Below are 19,556 nucleotides of genomic sequence, written 5' to 3' on the forward strand. Positions count from 1 at the left end.
TTACTGCTTCTGGCTTGTCAGGTTGAGCATATGATGGGACTTGAGATGCTTCCCAGGTGTGCTTGGGCCTCTCCCTACAGGGACTAAATAAATGCTTTCTCTTTGTACTCTGATTAGTTAATTTGGAAAGGGGATCTAGCACCCGTCCCACACAGATATGATGCTAAAAAAATTTTTTTTGGAATGTGGAATTGGCTAAAAGGAAACTTTCAACAGATGTTTTCAAAATTTTCAGGGAAGTATTAGGCCTCTACCAAGAGAAATAGGGAAATTGTAAGGAATATAACTTGAAAAAGTAAGAATAGTTTTTGAATAACTGCTTTAGGGACTGTGATGAAGACCTGATTAGGAAAAAATAAAAGGGTTATTATGAAACTGAGAAAAGAATTGGAAGGCAATGGACATTATGAGCAGCAAAAAAAAAAATCTTCCAAAATGAACTTTGTCATGTTTAAAAGGACAGGAAATGAATCATTATTGATTGAGTTGGGTCATTCTATAATCAGGTATCTCTGTACTACAAACCTAAAATCAAAAAAAAAATAAATAAATAAAGGTATAAAATGAGGAAAAGCATATAGTGACATAATGAAAACAATTTCAACTTGATCTACTTATAAATTATTGATTAAAAAATGTGAAATGGATGGAAAGGATATTTACACCAATTAAAATTGCTATAATGAAAAAACAACAATCTAACATTATAGCGTTATAGTTTCTACTCAGTCATCCAAAACAGTACAATGAGATTTCCAAAAGGCCTTACTAACAAATGAAATTTGATAGCAGATTCTCTATTGATATGAGAATATTTAAATTACAGATCTCTTTTTTTTTTATTAAAATGGAGAATTCAAGTGATCTAAAAAAAAAAATTAATGATCTTGAATACATGTTTCTATTACCTATCAAGACAAATAAGCAAAATTTTAGAATAATAATGACTAACCGCTTTTGGTCTTTTGATAATAACATTGGCATGAGCAGGAATGTTCAAATCTGAGGAGTCCCTGTTTCAAAACAGAAAGAAATCTTTAAGTTATTTCATATAAAGATCAATCATCCTAGATCTACATAGTGTCGAATTAATGTTTCTGTAAACAATGCCTAATTATTTTGAGAAAGATCACTAACAAATAACACAAATTTCCTCATAAAACTTTAGTTGAGAATTCCTCCTTATCATGGTGATATAGTGTTCGGTTTTTTTTTGGAGGGGAGGGGGGAAGAGTTTTCATCTTAGTAAGGAGTTTAACTAGATAGCTATTGATTTATCTCTATTTGTTACAGATTTGAATTAATATATAAGTAAGAAGGGTTGCCATTTTTAAAAAGGCTTTAAATTTATACATGAAAACATTCTGATATAAAGTAATCAAATTTTACAGTAATATGATTCCTGCTTTTCCAAGAAGGCGCCAAGCGACTATTTCTGCGATTTTCTTATCAGCTTCATAGGTGTTTTGCTGACTAATAATAAAAATCAGTGGCAAACCAAGTTGGAGATGAATAGTTGAAACTTTTTCAGGATCTTCAGTAATTTCAGTCTTTATAAGAAAAAAGAAAGATTAAGTTGTAGTTATTGTGTACTCATTCTAAAAGTTTTTACATTTAAATTTAAAATGAACACAAGTTGCTATTCTTATAAAATTTTAAGCATAATAAAAATTGTTAACCATTATGAAAGGTAAGAATCTGTGAACCGAATATAACATTAACAGAAATTTTTCTATCTTAGCCTGATTTTACAATATAAAACTTAAAATTGTGATAAAGAATCATATATATATATATAATTTTAATAATAAACATATGGATTTTCTTTAAAATATATATACTATATTGTACTGCTTGCTGTCTAGAGGAGAGAGTGAAGGAAAGTGAGGAAGAAAAATTTGGAACACAAGACTTTGCAAGGATGAATGTTGAAAACTATCTTTGCATATATTTTGAAAATAAAAGATATTATTATTTTTATTTATTTATTTATTTATTTTGCTGAGGCAATTGGGTTTAAGTGACTTGCCCAGAGTCACACAGCTAGGAAGTGTTAAGTGTCTAAGGCCAAATTTGAACTCAGGTCCTCCTGACTTCAGGGCCGGTGCTCTATCCACTGCGCCACCTAGCTGCCCCCAAAAGTTATTATTTTAAAAAATAAAATGTATATACAAAGATATTGCTATAAGCATTTGAAAGATATTTACATATTTCTTCAAATAGATCTGAGCTTTCAGAGAAAGCTCATTCAGTTTAAAAAGTTTCCCCCAAAAAGTCAGTAGACATATATTGATGAAAACGTCTGAACAAAACACATTAATGAGTGGGATAATAAGTCAATTAGGAAAGTGTAAAAAGATTGCCTTGTACTAAAGGCCCAGCTGAGACTATTTAAAGCACATTTATAGTGAATACAGTTTGCACAATTTTGTGATTTTCTACAGCTATGTTCAACAGCACATGAGTAGGAACAAAGTTAGAAGCAACCCAAAATTGAGGCTTAGACAAGCAAGAAAAGTGAGAAAATAACAGGCAAGGTTTTCAAGAGAAAAGGACAAGGTATACAGTTAAAGTGATTCACTAAGAGATCAAGATGAGGAAAGGAGAAGTGTAGCCAATAGAAGGGGGATGGTCTGACAAAATGTGATCAGACAAGGCAATTTCAGAATCCATAAATAAGAAAGTGGAGCATTTAAGTGATCATAAGATAAAGAGTTTATCTCTAAAGTGGAGTAGAGAAATTGGATTTTTTCATGAGAAAAGACCATAGGACCTAAAGGTGTTTAAAGGAATATCAATATGTATGCTGAAGTCCCCTATTATAGAGGCAAAGGTTGGGGAAGAGATTACGACTGAGCTAGTTATTAAATTCATAACAGACAGAAAAAGAATATCCTGGAAGTCAGCAGACAATGGCTACCAAAATCTTGGTCACCAGAAAAATGGGTGGTGAATATAGACTGAGTGAGCTTTAAATGATAGAGATGGCAAGTTTGGAGAAGTAATGTAAAGCAATGAATATTTCAACTCCCCCACCTAAACCAGTGAGTCAATGTCATATGCTTAAAGGCATTATAGTGAAAGCAAGGAACAATCAACAAGTACACTCTAATAGATGCTTAATACTTGCTAGGAATTGTGATAAGTTAGCCCTACAAAGATTTTTTAAAACTTCCTACTCTCAGGAGTGTGTGTGTGTGTACATATATATATGTATGTAAATTTATACAGCAAACATAAAAAGTCTAACTATAAGGTAGTTTAGAAAGAAGAGAACTATCATTTTGGGGAATCAGGAAAGGCTGAAGCTTATGTAGTATTCATTCCATATAATATCCTCCTTTCCAAACTACCTTATATTTAATAACTATATATACATGTATATGCATATAGAAAGTATATATAATTTTTATTTATTATTTTTTAAATTTATCTACCTATGTTTTATATGTATTTGTCTTTCCCACTAAAATGTAAGCTCTTTGTGCATAGGAATCATTTTAGTCTATGCAAATTTATCACTAGTGCTTAGTATAGTAACCAGCAAATCTTAGGTATATAATAAACATTTGACTTATTGATTGCTTGACACAAAGTGATACTTGACATGCATCTTGAAAGGAGGAAGGAAGGGAAAAGATTCTATGAAGGAGAGAATAAATTCTGGTCCTAGGAGATAGTATAAAACCATGGTGATGAGAAATGGAATGTCACATGTGAGGAATAGAGACAATCCATGTGACTGCATTTAATGGGAGAATTACACAATCCAGTTTAAAGGAATTTAAAAGTTACACACACAAACATTTATATTTCATCTTAAAGGCTATTAAATGCCACTAGAGTTTAATTGAGTAAGGAATATGATCAGATCTGTGCTTAAGGTAAATTGCTTTGACAGCTATTTGAAGGATAAACTGAAGAAGAGAGAGATTTGAGGCAGAAAAATCATTAAAAGGCCATTGCAATAAGGTAGTCAAGAATTGATGAGGGCCTAACCTAAAATGGTAGCTGTGTTAAGTAGAGAGAAGATAAGATGTTGGATGTAAAAGATTTGAAGAGACAGGAATGGCAAAATCTGACAATTAACTGGATATGTGAGGTAAGGAAAGTAGAGTTGAGGATTATCCCAAACTTGCAAACTTGGTAGAATGGGAGGAAAATGGTGCCTTGAACAGAAATAGACCAAGTTTGGAAGAGGGAAGTGTTTGGGGAAAAGATAAATTCTATTTTGAACATGCTGAGTTTGAAACCATCCTATACAATTTAATGATGATATGTGAGTCAACTGGATCTAGTTAGTTATTTGTAAAAGGTAAAAAATTAAACTAATTGGATGATAAAGTCACTAAATTAAGAGTAAGGAGACAACTTGTTTGAGAAGATAGGATATAGGATCAAATGGGATCATAGCGGATCTGGTCTTAGCAAATATCAAAAATTCGGAGAAGAGAAAACAGGTGATGATGTCAAGGTGTTTAGGGATTTTAAAAAAGGGGGCAGGAAAACAAACTCATAACAAATGACTTTGATTTTCTCATTCAGGTAAAAGATGAAGTCCTCATTTAAGAGAGTAAAGAGAAAGGGAGATGTGAGAACCTTGAGGTAGGAAGGAAAAACCTTCTGTGTAAATCATATTTGAGAAGAAATTTAAAAAATTTTCCTTGCTGTGGTAATGGTCTTACTTATATACTTAGATAATATACCAGTGGAACTTTCAAGACATCCATTTCTTATCTTTTACTATTGTTATCTAACCATCATACCTCCTTTTCAATTACACCTGCTTTTATTTTTTTAATCTTACTTCCTAAGGGTAAATTCTCATTTATACAACAGACTGAATACATTCACCACATTTTCACTGCTAGATTTGGAATCACAAAATCTGAGAGGGACCTCATTAAAAGTATCTAGAACAGCTTCCATTTTAACCCAATTTTTTTTTTGATAGAATCCTCTTTATAACAATTCTAATATGATAACTGAGCCTCTGTTCGAACAGTTACAGTGACAGAGAATTTGCTCTCTCATGAGACAGCTCATTCCTTCTGTTTATGTATGAAAGCTTTGATTGTTAGGAATTTTGTTCTTTTTTTTTAAATTTAAAAACCAGCCTCTCTCTAACTTATTTTGTCCTAGCACCATCCTCAGATGTCCCAGTTCCAAACTCAAATAGAGGTTTCATTTTCCACAATCTTTTAAGTATTTGAAGACCTCCATCAAGTCTCACAAGCCCTTTCTTCTAGGCAATAATACAAAATTCCTTGAAATACTCTTCTGATGACATTGTTTTAAGATTCCTCATCATCCTGGTGATATTATAGTTAGTTAACATTCCTTTTCTTTTCTTTTTTTTTTTTAATTTAATTTAATTTTTTTTTATTTAATAGCCTTTTATTTACAGGATATATGCATGGGTAACTTTACAGCATTAACATTTGCCAAACCTCTTGTTCCAATTTTTCACCTCTTATCCCCCCACCCCCTCCCCTAGATGGCAGGATGACCAGTAGATAACATTCCTTTTCAAATGAGGCACTCAGAAATGAACATAGTATTCTACATGTAGCCTAATTTGCATGGATGACTATGGGATTATGACCTCCTTTGTACACTGTACTAATCTCTCTCTCTCTTTCTTTCTCTCTCTCTCTCTCTCTTTTTCTCTCTCTCTCTCTCTCTCTGACTCTTTCTTGCACATGAGCAACTATATCATACTTTTTGCTTGTGCTTTGACATTTATAGTAAACTAAAAGCATTATTATCATTTTTTTATTTTTATTTTTTTTTGCTGAGGCAATTAGGATTAAGTGACTTGCCCAGGGTTACACAACTAGGAAGTGTTAAGTGTTTGAGGCCAGATTTGAACTCAAGTTGTCCTGACTTCAGGGCCAATGCTCTATCTACTGTACCACCTAGTTGCCCCTTAAAAGCACTATTTTAAAAAAAAAAAATATATATATATATATATATACATATGTATATGTATTACTATATAGTGCTTCTTTGCTGTTTGTTTGCTATCTTAACCATTTTAAGAAAATAAATTAGAATAATAGAACAATAGAATAACTTCTAAAATATGTTTATCTCCATTAAACTTCATTTTGATAGATTTAATCCATTTTCCATCCTGCTGAAATTTTTTAGGACCCTAATTCTGTTAATACTTAGATGTCTCTGCAGTTTTGTGTCAACTGCAAAACTTAGGAAACACCCTTCTATGCTATCATCCAATTTTTTACAAAAATGCTGAACATCAAAATATGACATACCTCAGAAAACATGCTAACAACTAAACTAATATCCCCAAGAGGTGAATGATGGCTCAAAGTCATACCTGCTCTTTATACATCATATAAAAATAAATTCTAAGTAAGCATGAAATCACTGCGTCTTGCTTTTGTGAAGATGGTCTCCCCCAAATCCATGGGATTAATGTTATACTTGAGGTCTAAATTCCAACACAGACAGTAAAACCCTATTTCAGAGTGACCTCTCATAGTTTCCCCACTAAAGTTTAACCCAATGAATTCCTGCAGTACTTAAGTGATAAATTTCTCTTGACTCCATAAAATACTATTTAGGACACCCATAATTTAATTCATTATAATAATCTTTTAGGTCTTCAGAAAGGAACTTCTGCAGAAAGCCATTACTTAGGGTATTTCAAGAGGCTCCTCAAGGTTTATAGGTAAAGTGTGGTATGAAGAATTCTACAGTCCCAGCATTAGGCAACTAGTGTTTCTGTATCCCATTTTCCACACAGGTGTAACAAAAATATTAATCTACTCATTTCACTACCATAAATTTTCTGTAGCTTCTTATTGCTTTTAGAAAAAAAAACATACAAAATTATCAGTCTAAAATGTAAAGCCCTCAGCAATATAATAGCTTCCACTTATCTTTCCAGTCTTATTTCTTATTACTACTCTAACCTGACTGGATAGCTCTGTCATACACTCTGAAAGATATAACATCTCCTGTCTCTGGATCACTGCACAGGTGGTCCCCCTATCTAGAATGCATTTTCCCTAGTTTTACCTTTAGAATCCCTACCTTTATTTCTAAAGCCCATTTCAGATGCTACTTCTATATGAGGTCTTTCTAGACACTGCTAATAGAGGCTTTGTAATGACTATACTGTATGTTAGAACTTCCCTTCTTCAAAAAGTAGCAGGATAATGTAGTTGCACAATAACCATTCAATCAGAAGGATTTCTAAGGCTCAGAACTGCTAGACATATTGGTGATCCTTTGTGAATTCTAGCCAAATTTGGCAGTACATAACTGCCAGAAACCACAGAACCAGCCTTGATGAGCTCAAGAGCAAGCTTGAGCAGCAGCTGCAGATTCAAGATCTTGATCAGAATTTTCTAAACATCCTGCTGCCCAGATTACTGTGTCTACAGGTGTCCTCTCTCTTAATCTCTACTCCTGCAGAATCTTCTGGAAACTATAAAATCTCATCCTTTTTCTGCTCCCCTTAAAACAACTAAGATTTCTCTCCCTCCTTGCTTCCCAGTAAAATCTTCTCTCCCCTACAAGTCTTTTTCTCAGGCAATAAATGCTTTTAATTGATGATCAGCATTTAATTGGTGATCTGCTTCATTTCAAGTTCCTTTATGGGCCTAAGGGTCTTTTGTTAACAACAGTCTCTTCTAATCCCCTGCCAATTTTTAACACTTTCTTCTTGAAATTACTTTGTATTTATCTAGATATATTCCAAGCAAATAATCATATATTCTATTTATGTTCAAAAATATACAGAGTTCTTCCAAGGTATCATAACTAGATTTCTTGAGAAGTAATATTCATTACTCCATTTTTAAAAAGTTTTATCTAATATCCTAACATAAATGAAAGAAATGTGCCTAGTAATAACTTTGGAAAAGAAATTCATCTAGATTAGACTCATATTCATGAAATAAAAATATTCTGAATTCATACTTGTGATTTATCATTAATACATACCAACAAAGGTGCATCCATCAGCTTGAGAAATCGATGAATGTTTAATACAGTTAATGGCTGTTCTAATAGAGTTTTTTGGCATTTCTGAGTCAAATCTAAGACAAGTTTACAATGAAAGAAGAAAAAACTTCCAGATATCATATCAGAATTTGCAGCCCTAATAGTGAAAGACAGATAAACATATTTACTAAGTTTTAATATACTTGTATGTGTAAAAGATACATGACTTCAATAGTAAGGTAGGGTTCTTTTCAAGGCTCCATGTCTTCCATAATCACAATAGATTTTGTTAAAAAGACAAAAACTTCTATATATACATAAAAGTAACATTTTTTGTGTTACACTATTCTTTACCAGAGAAAGAAACAATTTTAATTAACTAACATTTTGAAGATTTTCTAAGCAATATTAATTTTCTCTACCAATTTGCAAATGAGTTCTTTCAAATGACAATTTCTAAATCTAACAATGGAACATGAGATATTTATTTTAATGAAGTATCATTTTCTAGTTACGTTATTTTGAAACTTACAATAGTATTTTCATTGAGAAATACTAAACAAAAACATGCAATAAAGTATAAATAAAATTTCTAATCTTAAACTTAAAACTTCAAAATCTGAAACAATGAAAACATGATATTACATGGAGATGTGTGTCTAAATGTGATAGAAGTTAGCAACTATGAAAGAAATAATTATTAATTACCAATTACCAAGAAGGGGAAATCCAGTACTTTCTCCTCCTCACCTATTTCCTCATTTGTTTATTACTTCAAGGCAGCACTTCTGAAGAACAGAGTGCTATCTTGGGAAAGACCCCATCCAACTGAGAAAACAGTCCTGATTAAAGATGGAATTCTTACCATAATCCCATTAATTACTGAGGTAATAGTGGGTAAAAAACTGATTTTTGTCTAGATTACCTCAGGCAGGGGTAAGAGCCTGTTTATAGACATGAGAGTAATATAATCAAAGTCAAGTCCTCCAACCCCTAATTAGAATAAATCCATCTTTCATTAAAGTTGATTTCTCATTCTTCCAAGGGTATTGAAATCTTGGCAACCTCCAAGATTTCTCTTTGGCTTTTGAGAGTGTCACTGACCTCCCATTTTTATTATTTCCTAATCATAATTAATAAATTATATCCTTGGGCTTTTTGATAACTACTATTGTTTCACTTTATGTTTAACAGTTCACTTGAATATAAAAACAAAATAGCTCAAAAATAGTTTTATTTCGATGAATGCTTTTCTATTAAAAAATTAATTCCTTAGAGAGCTTAATGATCCTCTAGCATAATCTACTATTATAGTATTTAATAGACATTTAGACTAAGCTTCAGGACAGACTGAGGGAGGCAGAGAGGGACAATGGGAAGATATAGTGGAGGGAAATGGGAAGGGGATAGAATAGGGATTAGAGGAATAAGAAATGCTGACCCTTATTTCTCTCTTCCTCTAGCTGGTTCTCTTCCTCTTCCTCTAGCTGGTTCTCTTCCTGTACCCATTCTGCTCTTAGTATCTCTTTCCTGTCTTTCTCCTGTCACTTATTAACTTTTCTTTAACTGTTCCATATTATGACTACTACTGTTATATTAATTTAAATTTTTTACAGTATGTTTTATATTTCTAATTTTTAAATTTCACCCCAAGCTCCCCTCCCCCCATAATGAGGAGACTAACCCTAGTTCCAGGAAAATTGATTTTTACTTAGTACGTGGTCCTGGGCTGGTTTTCCCCAGCCCCACCTCCCCAACCCCCCATCAGTGTCCCTACTTTTTTTTTGTATTTTGGTTTTTTTAATTTTGAGATCCTTTTCTAATTTTGATAGACTACCCAGATTAAAGTTTCCTTTTCTGACCACTATTTTCTGTTCCCTCATACCCATCTATGTTAGTCTCATGTATAAGGTATTTCCTTATACCATTCTTCTCTACCCTCCCATAGTCAAAAGCCTATAGGAATTATTTCCTTTCTGATAGTATCTATCAAAAAACTGAAATGTGAGTCAAATTCATTTTCAAAAAGGGAAGAATTAAAAAGTCCCAAGTTGTGATTAATATAAAAAAAAAACTGGACTTGTAATCAAAAAGTCTAGGTTGATACTTAAGAACCATATTATTTCCTTCCTTCCTTCCTTCTTTCCTTCCTTCCTTCCTTTTTTTCTTTCACTCAGGCAATTGGGGTTAACTGACTTGTCCAGGGTCACACAGCTAGGCAGTGTCAAGTGTCTGAGGCCAAATTTGAACTCAGAACCTCCTGACTTTAGGGTGGTTCTCTATCCATTTCACCAACTAGTTGTCCCCAGAAGCATATTATTTTCAAAGTCACACAGCCTCTGTAAGCCTCAATTTCACATTGATAAAACAATAATGCTTTTACTATACACATAGGATATTGCAAGAAAATTGCTCTGCAAACTATAATTTGCTACATGAATGTATTATAGGGTCAGAACTCTGGAGAAATATACTTAAGGCTCAGTATGATTGATTTAATCCTATAACAAAGTGTTAACTCAATGGAATTGATAAGACAATGGTTACCTATTTTAGCATGGTAATTAATAGTTCTCTAGTTCAGTATGATTGATTTAATCTTACAACAAATAATGGTTCCCTAGCGATATAATGATGGGTTTATATTCAGTATACTGTAATGATAGAATTGTAATAGAGTATATAAACTGGGGACAAACTCAGCCAGAGACAGAGAAGACTTGACCAGACCCTTATAGCTCTCATGCCTCCTGTATTCCTCCACGAAGACAACCAAGGCACATCTGAAGTTTCCCCAGAAAGCTAACCCAATCCCAGGAGAAGGAGACAGATTGTTAAGGACATAATAAAGACTTTGGACTTTAATCCTGACTATTCTTGTGGTGATTATTCTGCTGAGACCAAGACTGGTCCCAAGACGTCCAGAAAGCTAACCAGGACATTACACATGAATGTAAAGTAATTTTATTTTATACACAACTTTTCTTGTCAGAAAAATAACTATAAGCTAGACTAGAAAATAAATAGTAGTTTAATAATTGTTCAATGATTTTCTGGGCAATCATAGGTAATTGGTTAGTTTCTGGTATCCCTAGTAGGTCAGTCAGAGTAAATATTTCAACAAGCTTTAATTAGATGCATAAATTATTGTCTTGAACACTGTCTTATCAAAAATGCTTTCTCTATTGAGAAAGGAGAAATTTTATTTGTTAACCAATATTCTAAAGAAAAAAATATTTCAAATTTCTTTCATACATTTCTCTCAAAGGAAGAAACTTAGGTTGCCTTTAAAATATTTATTTTAAATAAAATTAAATTGATTTAAATTAAAAACACCAAAATTGTTTTAAAATAAGTGAATAAATGCTAAACATTTTGGACAGATACCTCAAATACATACCCCATTCCTTCCAAAAGGGCAGCTTCAGTAGTTAATACAAATTGATATGTATTACCATGTACAAAAGCAGTTTCCATTACTGCTCTATGTTCTAAAAAGGATGAGAGAAAGGAAAATGAGTTTAAATATCCAAATAAGAAAAGAAAAGAGAGTAAGCAGGAAATCACTGTAACTCTCCCACATTCACCTCCAAACAACCATAAAACAGTACCCCCAAAATCCTGGAATAGCAGGACCAACAAAAAGGCAGGGTTAAAGAACCTTTAGAAAGAAATCTTTGAAAGAAACTCGAAAGGCTACCAAGAAAGATGTGTCTCACTTATGTAAAAAGGGAACACAGTCCAGGACAAGCATCCTAGCAAGGTAGCAACAAGCCCTGCCTCAGAAAACCAGCATGAGTTCCTGAACCCCAGTGTGATGGAGTAGGCAAACCCCAACACCAGGATCCCCTACATGCTTCCACTTAGCCAGGGATAGACAACAGCTCTAAAAATTGGCATATGCTGCAGCATAGCCCATGGCAGACACTGTCCAGCAACATATCTGCCAAGTACTTCTACACAGCCCTTTATAAACAGGAAGACATCTGGGATTTTCCACATAACCTAGCAGAGCTAGCAACCACCGGCAAAGGACACCTCAGCTCAGCACCTGGTAAATTATCTGATCCTTATGACCTCCAGTAGTTCTTATCATCCCCTATCCCTCCCATTCAGTGCATCATCAGAAAAGAAGGTTTCCCATGGGCTTCAGAGCAACATCAATTACAATTACCAAGCAAACAACAGGGTCTACAGTCTCTGACACAAGAAGCTTGGGACAGGGCCCGTTACATCCCAGGAGCAGAGTGAAAATTTAAAAATAAGGGAAAAGGCCAGAAAAGTTGAGTAAAAAAACAAAAAAGAATCTGACCACAGAAAGCTATTGTGGTGACAGAGAAGATTAAGACACAAATTCAGAAGAAAATGTCAAAACTCCTATGGGCAAAACTTCAAAGAAAAATGGGAATTGGTCTCAAGTCCAGAAAGTACTCATGGAAGAGCTCAAAAAGGAGCTTAAAAAACATATAAGAGAGGTAGAAGAAAAATTAGGGGAAAAGAGTGATGCAATAAAATTGTGAAAAAAGAGTGAACAGCTTGGAAAAAGAAAACAATTCCTTAAAAAGTAGAGTTGGCCAAATGGAAAAGAAGTTACATAAATTCACTGAAGAAAACAACACCTTAAAAATGTACAATTGGCCAAAGCTAACTGAGGAAAACAATTCTTTAAAAATTAAAATGTGAGCAGGAATCAAAATCAAAAGAATGAAAAAATAAATGTAAAACACCTCAGTGGAAAAACAACTGATCCAGATCCAGGAGAGATAATGTCAGAATCATTGGACTACCAGACAAGCATAATTAAAATGAAGACCCGAACAGCATCTTCAAGAAATTATTGAGGAAAACTGACCAATAGCTTGGAACCAGAGGGCAAAAATAGGCATTGAAAGAACCCACTGATCACCTTAGGAAAGAGATTCTAAAATAAAAACTCCAAGGAACATTTTAGACAAATTTGAGAACTATCAGGTCAAGGAAAAAATACTACAAGTAGCCCGAAAGAAACAATTCAAATATGGAGGAGCCACAATCGGGTTTAGCAGCTGCAACATCAAAGGACTGGAGGTCATAGAACATGATATTAAGGAAGGCAAAGGAGGTAGGACTACAACTTAGAATCACCTACTTAACAAAACTGAGCATAAATACTTCAAGAAAAAAATGGTTATTCAATGAAATAGAAGGACTTCAACCTTTCAAAAGGAAAAGACCAGAATTGAACAAAAAAAAAAAAATCTGATCTGCAATATCAAGATTCAAGAGAAGCAAAGGAAAAAGAAAACAAAAGGGATTCAATAGAGCCAAACTGTTTATATCCCTACATTGGAAGATGGCATTTGTAATTCTTAAGAACTATACCACTTAATAGTGAAGGCAGAAAGAATATACACAGAGAATATGGGTATAAGATGAATTTGAGAGCATGGTATTAAAAAATTAAGGGGAGAGACAGCTAGATGGCACAGTGGGTATAGCACTGGCCCTGTAGTCAGGAGGACCCAAATTCAAATCCAGCCACTTAAGTTGGTTGGTGTGTTGGCTAGCTAGTTAGCCTAGCTGTGTGACCCTAGGCAAGTCACTTAAACTAATTACCTCTCCAAAAACAAACAATAAAAAAAAAATTAAGCAATGAGAAAGAAGTATAGACTAGGTTCAGAAGGAAGGGAGAATACATTTTACAATAAACAGGGTTGTATTCTGGAGAGCAATTTGGAACTATGCTCAAAAAATTATCAAACTGTGCATATCCTTTGATCCAGCAGTGTTACTACTGGGCTTATATCCCAAAGAAATCATAAAGAAGGGAAAGGGATCTGTATGTGCAAGAATGTTTGGGGCAGGTCTCTTTGTAGTGGCCAGAAACTGGAAACTGAGTGGATGCCCATCAATTGGAGGATGGCTGAATAAATTGTGGTATATGAATATTATGGAATATTATTGTTTGGTAAGAAAAGACCAACAGGATGATTTCAGAAAGACCTGGAGAGACTTACACGAACTGATGCTGAGTGAAATGAGCAGGACCAGGAGATCATTATATACTTCAACAACAATACTATAATATGACCAATTATGATGGACCTGGCCATCCTCAGCAATGAGATGAACCAATGGAGCAGTAATGAACTGAACCAGCTACACCCAGCGAAAGAACTCTGGGAGATGACTAAGAACCATTACATTGAATTCCCAATCCTGATATTTTTGCCCACCTGCATTTTTTATTTCCTCACAGGCTAATTGTACAATATTTCAGAGTCTGATTCTTTATGTACAGCAAAATGATGGTTTGGTCATGTATACTTATTGTGTATCTAATTTATACTTTAATATATTTAACATCTACTGGTCATCCTGCCATTTAGGGGAGGAGGTGGGGGGGAAAAGGGGGGAAATTAGAACAAGAGGTTTGACAATTGTCAATGCTGTAAAGTTACCCATACATATAACCCATAAATAAAAGGCTTTTCTACAAGGAAAACTTAGAGGAACACCATAGCCAAATTCTGAAACCCCCAGGTCAAGGAGCAAATCTTATGAACAACAAGAAAAAAAATTTTTTAATTATTGAAACCACAATTAGAATTAGACAAGATCCATTTAAAGACCACAGGTCTTAAAACAATATATATTAAAAAGCAAAAGAACTGGAGTTGGAAAATATCAAACCAGCAAAGTTAAGCATAATCTTGAATGGAAAAAAAAAAAAGGCATTCAGTGAATTTTGCCAGGTTTTCACAAGTTCCAACAGAAATATAAGGTAAATATCAAATACTAATTACAAGAGAGTTAATAAGGACAAATTGCTTATTTTTTATATGTGGAAATATAAACTACACTTCAAAGATTGTCATTAGTAATTGGGTAGTCTGAAAGAACAACTGAGATAAAGATGAATATGATGTGACTCTAAAAAACAAAACCATTTAGAAAAATATAAAAAGAGTAATTATCTTTTACCAATGAGATAAATTTTAAAATCTTTTACAAATGAGGTAAAGAAGAACTGACACAGAGGAATTAAACTGAGAGATGAGCTGGTAGTTCTGGAATCCTACTCTTATCATGAATAAGTTAAAGAGGAAAGTGTGTGTGTGTGTGTGTGTGTGTGTGTGTGTGTATAAAAATAATTTTTAAAAGCCCTTCTAAATTCAGAAAGAAATAAAAGGGTAAGGGGATAGGGAGGGAGAAGAGGATAATGATGGGATTATTAAAGGGAACTCTGACCATTTAGAAGGGAATAAAAGGCTTCTAAATATATAAAGAAATAAGAAGATAAGGGTGTGTGATAGAAGGGTATATAGATTAATGAAAATGAAATAAGGTGGCATAGATGGATAGAAATTGGATAGAGGATGTAACATATTCATTTGGAAGGCTATAAAAATCTTCTAAATTGAAATAGAAACAAGAGAGCAAGGGGAAAGGATGGGGAAGGGAGAGAATAAAGGAGGGATTCTTGAAGAAGGGTAAATTAAATAATAGAAGAGCAAAGTAGTGGATAGAAGTAAAACAGAAGAGTCAGAAAGGATAAGAAATAAGAGATACACACGAACATAAAAGAAAGATCAAGAGTAGAATTTATTATGTAAAAAAGCAGGGGTAATAATCATGATTTCGAAGTTTAAAGTTAAAATAGTTTTAATTGAAAGAGAAAATAGGGATATTACACTACATGTCAACCATATTACTCAATATTGTTTTAGACTATTTACAATAGATAATATAAGGTTGGAAAATTGCTATGGTATAGGAAATGATAAGTTGGTGGAATTTGAAAAATTTGGAAAGACTTGGACATATGAAGGTGTTATTCACCTTCAAGGAAAAAGAGAACAATCATAGTACGGTCTTACACAGATGCATATGAATATGTTTATGTATGTATGATTATACATATCTATCTGTATGTATGTGTATATATCAATGTATATGTTTGTGTATTATGCATATATACATACACACATATATAAATATATCTGCACTTAACTGTAGTCTTCTTTGGGAGGGAGAAAGGAAAAAAAAAAGATAAAGTAAAAAGCACATAGCAGACAACAAAAGAAAACCTACAAGGATACAAAGAAAAAATGGACAACTGAATACAATGTGTACCGTTTATTACATACGCTTTCTTGAAGTATAAATTTATTGCTTTATATTTTGAATCCTCTCTTATTTTCTGCTATGCACATGTAAATTTTTTTTCTATTTGTATTTAAGTTTGAAAGAAAGAAAAAAGAAAAAAATGTTGGAACTCTTATTATAATTAGTCAATATTAATTAAATACCACACAGTAACAAAATTATTAAGTAGATGATCTATAAAATATATTTTAAAGTTTGACATTCAGAGTCATAATTTCATATTTTAATTACCTTCTACACATTTATCCCAATATAATGATACCTCAAAATTAAAAGTTTTTATTTAGTACCTGGTGTTCCAATTGCTCTCACATATATGAGGGCAATATTTGTTTTTCCCTTCATAGCATTTTCTATATTTTCAAAGTCTTCTACTGAAGTAATGTATTTTATTTCATTAAATAGAAGTGCACTGTGAAAGAAAAACAAATCTAGTTTATAGACATTCCTTCCAAAAAAAGAAAAACAATTAAATTGTGACAGACAAAAACCAATTTAAAAATCACAAAACAAATGTAACCCTAACCCTAAACAGGAAGCTGTTTAGTTACAACATTAATCAACAATAAGAAAATCATAATTACTCTACATAGTAAGACTCATAATTATTGTAAAATTCATGAGACAGCAAAATTGTCTTCCATGATATCACTTCAATTCAACATTCTTTAAGCATCTATAATTGAAGCAAGGAACTAGTAGGTACTAGAGATAAAAAAAGATAAAATTACAGTCTCCTGCCCTCTAGAATTAAATTTTATTGGGCAGAAATATAACATGTATGCAAATAATTATAAAATATATATATATGGTAGAAGCAAAGAAAAAAATAGAAAGTTTTCTCACAAAATTTGACAAGAAAAAAAATCACTTTAAACTGGATAGATCAAGCAAAATTTCATGACACCTAATCTAGATTGGGAAAGAGGAAAAAATGTCAAAAAGAAGAAATGAGGAAGAAATCCATTTCATGTAATGGATAAATTTGCCAATATTCCAGTTAAAGTAGGTAGTAATGCGTACTATTCTAATATATTCAAATAATCCTTTGTCAAACTATCACCCACTAATATATAAAGTCTTCTTTAATATATTTATATTTTTGGATATAGTGCCTTGTATGTACTACCTTATATATTTCTTTATTATCTGTTGTATAAAGTAGTTCTTAAACATCATGTCCTAAATAATGTCCTTCAACATCATTTAAGTCATCTTTTGAACCCTTTAGAGATATTTAAGTGACATGATGTATAGTGTTGAGCCTGGAGTCAAGAAGATATGATGTGACCTCAGGTGTTTACTAGCTGTGCTGTGCCTTTAGACAAATCACTTAAACTCTGTCTGATTCAATGTCAATTGTAAAAGCATCTACCTATTAGGTGAAGATCAAATAAAATAAAGTGTAAAGTTCTTATCAAAGTTCCTAGTACATAACATATATTCAATAAGTAGTTATTTCCCCATTCCCAAAATATAGTCTATTTTCCTGAGATACATAAATCAGAATGACACTCAATAAGTAATCCAGTACTAAAATTGACTCAAAAACTAAAATATTGCTTTCAATAAGAATGGAATTACATTTTCTGTTTTGTTTTTGTTAGTTTTTCTAATTTTATTGTTTCTGTGATAATTTAATTAAAAAATTAAATTGATTATACTTTGATAATAGTCAATAAATATTTATTAAATACCTATGTTCCAGGTGATGTGCTAAGTGCTATTGTATTCCAATTGACAAAAGGCAAAAAATAGCCCCCTGACCTCCAGGAGTTCACAATCTAATGGGGAAGACAACATGCAAATAAATGAATAAACAAGTTTTTCTACAGGAAAAACTGGAGCTAATAAATAGAAAGAAGTTTGGAAAAAATGCTGTGGTAAGTGAATAGTGAGTAAATTAGGAAGATGTAAAAGAATTCCTTTTTATCCCTTTTTTTTTTTTAATTAAAAGGATCAGGAAACATTTTTTGAAGGTGGTGGTAGAAATGAGGAGAAAGAGATGAAGCCTGATGGACAACCAAAGAAAATACCCAGAGACAGGCATGTAAATATAAAATGCCTGAAAAGGCAGGAGGGATGAAAATAGATAATGAAGAAATTTGAGATCAAAAGGATATTTATATTTCATCCAGGAAATGACTGGAGCATATTGGATCATGAGAAGGGGACTACTGATCAAACTTTCATTATATGATGATTTTTTGGTAACTGGGTGGAAAATGAACTGAAGTAGGGAGATATTTGTAGCAAGGTGACCAAGAAGACAAATACTGCAGTAATCCCAGTATGAGATGCTTAGGATCTCTGCCAGGTTGGTAGCAATGTCACATAAGAAATAAAGGCATATATAAAAGATGTTACCAAGAAAAAATTAGCAGGCCTTGTCCATAACTTGGATTTGGAAGAGGAGTGATGTGTGAAAGAGAGTGATAAGTCTAGAATACACCTAGATTGCAAGCCAGGTGACTGGGGAAATGATACCCTCAACAGTGATCAGGAAATTTAGAAGAGGGGGGGGTTTGAGGAGAAAAATAATGAATTCATTATGAATTCATTCATAATTCATTGGAGATGAAAGACTGAAAGTTAGCAAAAATTTTAGGGTTAAGTGGGAAAATTTGAGAATCATCAGAATTTAATCTGTGTAAATTAATAAGATTTCTAAAAATAAATAGTACAGAAGGAGAAAACAAAAAAGGTCTTGTGGAACACACATCAGGAAAGAAAAGGAATAAGATAACAAATAGGACGAGAATTAGGAGAAAACAACATCCTGAAAACTTAGAGAAAACACAATATCAAGAAAAAGAGGGTATTGCAAAGGCTCCAAAGAGGTTCAAGATGAATGAGGATGGAGAAAGGGGCATTTGGATTTGGCAAGTAAGAGATTGTTAGTTGGGGCAGCTAGATAGCTGACTGGATAGAGCACAAGCCTTGGAGTCAGGAGGACGTGAGTTCAAATTTGATCTCAGATACTTAATACTTCCTAGCTGTGTGATCCTGAATAAGTCATTTAACCCGAGTTGCCTCAGCCAAAATAAAAAGAGAGATTGTTGATAACTCTGGAGAGACAGAAAAGAGTTAAAAAAGTGAGATGTAAGAGGTATAAAGGTATGTATTATTATTGATGGCCTTCTCAAGGAATTTAGCCACAAAAGGCAGGAGAGAAAGAGGCTGATAGTGAAGGTTTTTTGAGAATTTGAGATACAAGTATGTTTGTAGGTAGTGAGAAAACAGCCAGTAGACAGAGAGACTAAAGATACATGAAAGAGTGATGATGACAAGGGAGGCAATTTCGTGGAGATGTGATGAAATCAGATGTTCTGGCAAGGAGAAAGGCCACCTATTTGTGGGTAAAGTAGAAAATGGTAGAAGATGATATGAGATAAAGAAGAAAAGAAAAGAGAGTGCTCTCAGTGAATAAC

At 33.0% G+C, this 19,556-nt stretch overlaps 1 protein-coding gene across 3 annotated transcripts in view; it reads right to left on the minus strand.

Moving 5' to 3' along the window:
- Positions 1-19,556, minus strand: part of TXNDC16 (thioredoxin domain containing 16) — a 123,768-nt gene that overhangs the window by 62,807 nt on the left and 41,405 nt on the right. For all 3 annotated transcript variants that reach the window (XM_031952834.1, XM_031952835.1, XM_031952833.1), the window contains exons 7-11: positions 16,416-16,537; positions 11,378-11,468; positions 7,978-8,134; positions 1,390-1,550; positions 953-1,013 (exon numbers count right to left, since the gene is read on the minus strand). In XM_031952834.1, coding sequence (XP_031808694.1) covers positions 953-1,013; positions 1,390-1,550; positions 7,978-8,134; positions 11,378-11,468; positions 16,416-16,537 — 592 coding nt within the window. The remainder of the gene's footprint in view (positions 1-952; positions 1,014-1,389; positions 1,551-7,977; positions 8,135-11,377; positions 11,469-16,415; positions 16,538-19,556) is intronic.

This window comes from Sarcophilus harrisii, chromosome 2 (genome assembly GCF_902635505.1).
Source record: "Sarcophilus harrisii chromosome 2, mSarHar1.11, whole genome shotgun sequence".
Classification (NCBI taxonomy): domain Eukaryota; kingdom Metazoa; phylum Chordata; class Mammalia; order Dasyuromorphia; family Dasyuridae; genus Sarcophilus; species Sarcophilus harrisii.